Here is a 6,893-nt window from a genome sequence, read left to right as displayed (position 1 = left end):
AATAATGCGCGAACCGAGCCGTCTCAACCCGGGCTGCAGTTACACGATGTCGGCGCTTTAAAGAAGAAGAAGAAGGAGAAGAAGGGGGAAAAAAGGAAAGAAGCTGCTCCGTACCTCGCATCCGACGACTTTTGTTTTGTTTGCTGTTCTTGCATTGCAAAGTCCGCTACGGTCCAGAAAACACACACACACACACACACACACACACTCTCTCTCCCTCTCTCTCTCTCTCTCTCACACACACACACACACACAACACACACCGAGCCATGGCAGGCAAGCTGACAGCGCAAGGCACCGGAGTACTGCTCGTCACAGCCAACGTTGGATCCCTGTTCGAAGATGTGAGTTGCCGTCGGATTACATTTGCAAAGCCTCGACAAGTGTGTTTCTCTGCAGAATGCCGGGGGGGGGGAAGGGGGGGGGTCGGCTCGTTTGTTGCGGGTCGCGCTGCTTTTAACCGTTTGCAAGCCCGATCACGACTCGCGAGCGTGAAGTAGCACGCAGTAGCCCAGCCGGAGCATGTTTACTCCTCCACGCATGACCGCATAGCACGGGCCTCGTGTGGGTATAGATGTAGGGGGGGACGTTTCTAGTCGCACGTCTCCTCGGCCGTTCAGGATCCCTCGTTCGAAGTCGACTACCAGGTGTGTGTAGTATCGGCTGTGGCTGACGCCGTGGTGGAGTCGTTCTCCCATGTGTGCGGGGGGTGGGGGGCTTTAACGCGGATGGACAGAGCGACGGTTTCATAAGACGCGGCGCCGAGTCTGCGGCATGTGTGTGTATAAGTGAAACCTCCTGCACGGGGCCGCCGTGTTTGCCGTGATGCTGTGAGCCCTTCGTGTTGCGGACAGCATCCTGCTCCCCACCGCAACGGCGAGGCTCTCAAAACACATCCTGGATCGCGAGCCACGTGTTAACTAACCTGTGCATAGCGACGCCGTGAGCGGCGCGTCGACGAGATACCGTGAGCCCGTTCCCCCCCCCCCCCAGGTGTGCCTGTGCAAGTGTGAAGATTTCTTTTTTTTGCGGATAATCATTAATGCATGACAATTAGGTCTTCTCCACCACACCTACTACCTGTTGCTAGACTGGTGAGGTACGAGGTGGAAGTGGCACAGCTGACTATTGGGGTGAAGCGTCTCAGGTTCAAATCCCTTGTGCCCCCTCCAGGTTTGTGTCAGTGGTCAGAGGGTCTCGCTCTTTCCCCCATGCATGGCTGGCCAGGGTTAAACTCGGGGGGGTGGGGGTGGGGAGTGGGTTCTTCAGACTGGACTGAGCCTATATACACAGCCCGTCTGTCTCTGTCACCAGTGCTGTTGTGGGTCATTCCCCCACCAGACCTTTGACATGCTAAGCCAAAATTGTACATCTAAGGGTATTCCCCCCTAAGCGAGTGTGTATGAGGGGGGAGCTGTGGTCAGCACTGTTTTTGGGAGCCCGTGTGATTTATATGGGAATGTAGTTTGACTGTAGGGGGGCTGTTGTTGCTGCCAGGCCGTTGCTTCTGTTGAACATCACGGGGTCCTGACTTAAGATGGGGGAAGACAATGTGATGTCAAACATACAACCTGATATCTATTTAATCATCTCACGTTTGAGTATAGTCACATATCGGTTCAGCTTTTTCAATAAAAGGATCGGCTTTTTACACCTTTATGGGCTTGTTGTGACTTGAATTATAGATATACTTTACTGTAGTTTTTACTGACATTAAGGACGTTAACAAAGCTATTAAACAGCAGGTAAATGTTCAGCATGTCTAGCTGTGAGGTTCACCTGACACTGTGACGTGCTTATAGCTGTGCATCAGAGGCTCAAAATGTTCATTTCAGTGTGTGTGTGTGGTGGGGGTGGGGTGGGGGGGGTTGTTGAGTGTAATACTTCAGCTGGAGAGTTGGGTAACTGTGTTTGAACTATGCGGTGCCAGTTATGGACTGGGCCGGTCACAGAGATGTAATTGTAGAAGGAATTTCTGCAATTACAAAGTGCCAGGTTTGGAAGACCAGAAGGAGTGGCGCAAAAGCTGTGTGGGGAAAATACGAACGGCTGATCAATAACACGGAATTGGCCGATATCGGCTGTTGCGTCGCAGGCCATCGTGCCTTTGGGAACGGGGGCCACGGGGCTTTAATGCGGGCGGAAATCGTTTATGTCCTCCAGAGACAAACGCGAGACGTCACGTTCAACTTGATTTAGATGCCGTTAAGGTTAACGCCACCCTCGCTCCATTCCCACTTCTGCTGTAATCAAACAGGTACGGTGGATTAGACGAACATGACCTACGGGGAAGTTGAGGTCGGATGTGTTGGAACTGTTGCGACACTTGAGTCAGTTTCACTTTTTCACTTGTCCTGCAGCAGCTCCTTGTAACGTCAGCAGAGAGCATTGCAGTATACACCGAAAACACAGGGAACATAAAGCGCCAGTGTCTTTAATCGAACCGTTTGTGGTCATTAGAATATGGTTGCCCCTTATGTGTGTCTCCCCCTATGGGGGCGTTTCCATTAACTCGATTCCCATGTGATACGGTTGGGATGCATGATGGTTTATTATGACCTCTTGGTGAGACTGTATGATCAGAGCTGTTCATAGCCTAGCAGTTCTAACATAACGTGCCATTTAGTACTTTTATCCGCATTGCCACGAGTGGCCCGGAAGGCCCCCAGCTGAAATAGCACCCCTAACCCTGGCAATGTTGGGGCTATGCTCTAAAAATGAAGCCCTCGCAGGACCTTTGTCGAGAGCTGCTTGGTTGGTTATATGATGTTGGTGAGCTGTCTCAGCTTTCCGCCGTGTCTCACGGTTCCTTCCATCAGCACGGTGGCCCAGCGGTTAGCGCTGTTGCCTCACAGCACGAAGGTCCTGGGTTCGAACCCCGGGCCGTCCCAGGTCCTTTCTGTGTGGCGTTTGCACGTTCTCCCCGTGTCTGCGTGGGTTTCCTCCCACTGTTAAAAAGACATGCATGTTAGGGTTAATACTCCTGCCTGTGCCCCCGAGCAAGGCAGTGGAAAGAAGGACTGGAGTTGGTCCCCGGGCGCTGCAGCAGCTGCCCACTGCTCCTATACAATAGGATGGGTTACATGCAGAGGGCTAATTCATTGTAACCGAACAACTGTACAACTAAAGTGGCTTTCTTTCATTATTTACCATACTGCTTTTAAATGAGCGGTCTCGCAGACTCCAAAAACAAAAACAAAACTTTTAAGTTGATGTTGACAGCCTCGGTCACCCTCTCTTGGCACCAAAAAAAAAAACTATCTGGATTTTCTCCGGATGCATAAATTAGGTTTTCTCACCGAAACTACCTAAAGGCAAAGCAAATAGTCATCGTCAAGCTTGGGTATGTTGACCCTCTGTGCCACCCACCGAGAGTATAATTATGACGGCAAACACTTGTTTTCCCCCGCCAGTCCTCCGAATGTTGAGTTCAGCCGCTCTTCTTTATTTACGTTTGTGAGGGCTTCACATGCTCAGTTTAGTATTTGTACGGAGCGAAACTGGGACAGTTCCTGTGGACGTTGCGGGCCGAGGAACCCCTCGAGCTGTGTGCCCAGTTGTATTTCTGTACACTGTGGACTCTCCCGTCTTCGAGCGCTAACAAAAAAAGAACTGTATTCGTTTTGTTTAGGGATACGAACTCAGCAGAAGGCCCTCCGAGAAGCTGTGAGGCAGATGATAAAGAGAAGACAGTCAGGGAATTGAAGCTGAAGTAGGTCCACAGACGGTTGTCTCATAGATAACAGATTTCGCTGTCACAGCTTGTTAAACTCTTGACAAAGGGCCGGAGGGCACATCCGCCTCGGCTTTGCCGTAAAGTTTTTATTGTTTAGATGGCGTCTCGACCGAAGCACTGGAACTTTCTTGGAAGCCCTCTCATACTGATCCGCCGCCACAGATGCGGTCTGCGCCGTTCAGTTTGCCCTTCTCCACGCTGCGAAGGGGTTAACCTTCTCAACTGGGGAAGTCGGGAGAGTGTTTTAAGTCCAGAGTTTCAGTAGGGGTTATTTTGAATGAGATCATAATCAATGCAAGATCTGGTCGGGGTTTCAGCAAGGACCCGGACTACCTTCAGAGGCGCTTCTGGGCAAACGCAACTTATTTCGTGCTCTTCTTGCGATGATGCTGCGTGCGTCCTCTTGCAGCGCGGCGCAATGGAATAACGCCTGGCCGCCGACTGTAGGGTTCACTTGATTACAGCAGCCTGGCGTTTGATTACAAACACTTCATAGTTGCCAGAGAAGATGGCTGTGCAGTGATGTAATGGAATATTATGAATAGCCCCCCCACACAGGTTGGGTACCTGACATTGGCAGCCTGCCTGTCTGCTGCCCTCCCTTCCATTCTGCCTGTCTGTCTGTCTCCTCCCTTCTTTTTCTTCTCTCGCTCATCCCCTGACAGCTCATTAGCTCGGGCCATCGCAGCCTGTCTCATTACTAATGGATCCAGACCCCAGCGAGCCGGCATATTTACACTACTAAAGATAGAAACGACGCAGGGAAGAAAAAAAAACCCTCTGCTGTGTCCTCAAGCCTGGTCCCACTGCAACACCCCGCTTTTCTATCCTGCCCTCAATGGCTCTATTGTAGCCCAGCATGCATTGAGTTAAGGAGACTTGAAACCTTGGTGCCTCCAAGACGACCCAGGGAGCGCTTCTCCTGTGAACACATAAGGATTTCATTGCAGCCAAATTAGACATTTAGGAACTTGTGTGCGGAGGTCTTAGTCACATGGCACATGTTAAGCTAAATGAATTACATAGCAGAGTGGCCTGTGGTGTGTATTTATAGAGGCTTTGATACTGGCAGTGTGGCATGTAACTGGTTTATACTGACAGTCTGAGGCTCTAACTGGATTTTGTCTTATCAAGCATCAGGTATGTGATCACAGAGGTACGGCTGTGATGACAACGAGGTAGATCGCATGGTACGGATATCACATATTGGGCTATGTACCAGGCTAAAATGGAGTACCGGTGATCCCCCCCCCCCTTTCTCCCAGTTGTACCCGGCCAATTACCCCACTCTTCCGAGCTGTTCCGGCCGCTGCTGCGATCCGGGGAGGGCTGCCGACTCCCACATGTCTCCTCCGATGCATGTGGAGTCACCAGCCACTTCTTTTCAACTGACAGTGAGGAGTTTCACCAGGGGCACATAGTGCGTGGGAGGCTCGCACTATTCCCCCCAGTTTCCCCTCCCCCCCGAACAGGCACTCCGACTGACCGACCGACCAGAGGAGGCGCTAGTGCAGCGACCAGGACAAATACCCACATCTGGCTTCTCACCCGCAGACACGGCCAATTGTGTCTGTAGGGACGCCCGACCAAACCAGAGATAACACAGGGGTTCGAACCGGGATGCGTGTGCTGGTAGGCAACGGAATAGACCGCTACGTTACCCGGACACCCCGGGGATCAGTGATTTTACCCTAGACTAAAATCTGATGCGTCATAAATCACAGCAAAACGCCCTGATTTGCTGCATATTTGGCACACGGAAGCCTGTATTTCTTTAATGGTGGGAAGAAAAAAAAAACCTGACTCCGTCTCAATTATTTCGCCCATCGACCCCAAACTAATAGTCTAAGTCTGCGCTGTTCGGCAAAAGTAATGGATCAGATCGGTACCGGGTCGGCGTAGAGAGTCATGTCGATGCATCCCTTACGAAGAGATCCTGTGATGAGTGGCCCTCACGCGGCCCCCGGGAGCAGCTTCATCCCTAATAAGAACCCGTGAGTTGCTCCTCAGCTCCGCGTTGGCTCCTGTCTTATCAGTCAAACGTTTTTATGAGGAGAGGCTCAACAGCCGGCCTTGACTAAAGACTCGAAGCGATGGCTCCTCTCTTTCCTGCAGTTGCTCCTCTGCCAAAGCCTGTTCCTGTATGTTGCTGCGGGAGTGGAAAAGTTTATGAAAGAAAGATCAGATAGTGCTATTTTGGTGTCCCCCCCCCCGCCCCGCTCTGCCCTCCTCCAGCCCCTCGTAGCACCGAATTAGAATTTCAAAGGGAAGAAAGTTGGTGGAAGGAGATGAATTCGAGACCAGCAGGCAGCTTAAAGCAGCAGTGCTGAAACATGATACGCCGCCGGAGTCCTTGTTCTTCCTCATGACGTGGTATCTTACAGCGGCTTCTTTAGGACTCGACTCCCTCGAGAAGCCCGTTTACTCCTCAGGCCAGCGTTCGTGCTCGGAATAACACACGTATAAATGTAAAATTGCTAAGTGTAGATTTTTTTTTTCTTTTTTCTTCAAGGAAATGACATGGTACTATCTTGACCCAATACACTGTGGGCCGATCTCTCAGAATAGGATTTCCTGTAAATAGATAAGAAATGTGTATCGAGCAAATACGATAACTTTAACCGGAGACTTTGATTTTTGGTAGTAACAGTGGCAAAAATGAGGGTGGCGTGATTTGATGTGACGGGTCAAACATCGCAACGGTGTGTACTTCAAGCCGGATCTGACCTTCATAAGAACCTGCCAGCCGGTTCATCCGCCGAGTGAAGGTTGCTCATAAGTGGAGCAAGTGGTTTTCTTGTTGATTGCTGCTTTTGGTCTGTACAGGAGGTACTCTTTACCGTCTGTAAGCCAGCCTTTGTCGCTGGTGTCCCACCCTTCTGACTCGATCGCTTAGTCGCCAGAGGCCTGCGTGACTGACTCATGGATGTGTTGCGTCTTATCACTGCCAGATTGACGTCATTCACCAAACCCACTTCCATAAACTGTCACACAAAAAAAAGGATTGATATCTGCAGTGTTTCTGATGATGTGCAAACACCGGTGGCTTCTGTATATATAATACAAAGACGATCGCCAACGTCAAGAAAAAACAAGATCGCACATCCGCTTCATCGATGGCTCTTCAGTTGCCTTTGGCCTAGTCCGTCTTCAGCCC

General features: G+C 50.8%; 1 protein-coding gene across 1 annotated transcript in view; it reads left to right on the top strand.

The window, feature by feature from the left end:
* Positions 1-205: 205 nt before the first annotated feature.
* LOC130122538 (inositol polyphosphate-5-phosphatase A) overlaps positions 206-6,893 on the top strand; it is a 180,393-nt gene continuing 173,705 nt past the window's right edge. The window contains 1 exon segment of the mRNA XM_056291469.1: positions 206-344. Coding sequence (XP_056147444.1) covers positions 270-344 — 75 coding nt within the window. The 5' untranslated portion in view covers positions 206-269.

This window comes from Lampris incognitus, chromosome 13 (genome assembly GCF_029633865.1).
Source record: "Lampris incognitus isolate fLamInc1 chromosome 13, fLamInc1.hap2, whole genome shotgun sequence".
Taxonomy (NCBI): Eukaryota; Metazoa; Chordata; class Actinopteri; order Lampriformes; family Lampridae; genus Lampris; species Lampris incognitus.
Note: the sequence above shows the minus strand (reverse complement) of the source record. Positions and strands in the feature narration are given on the sequence as shown.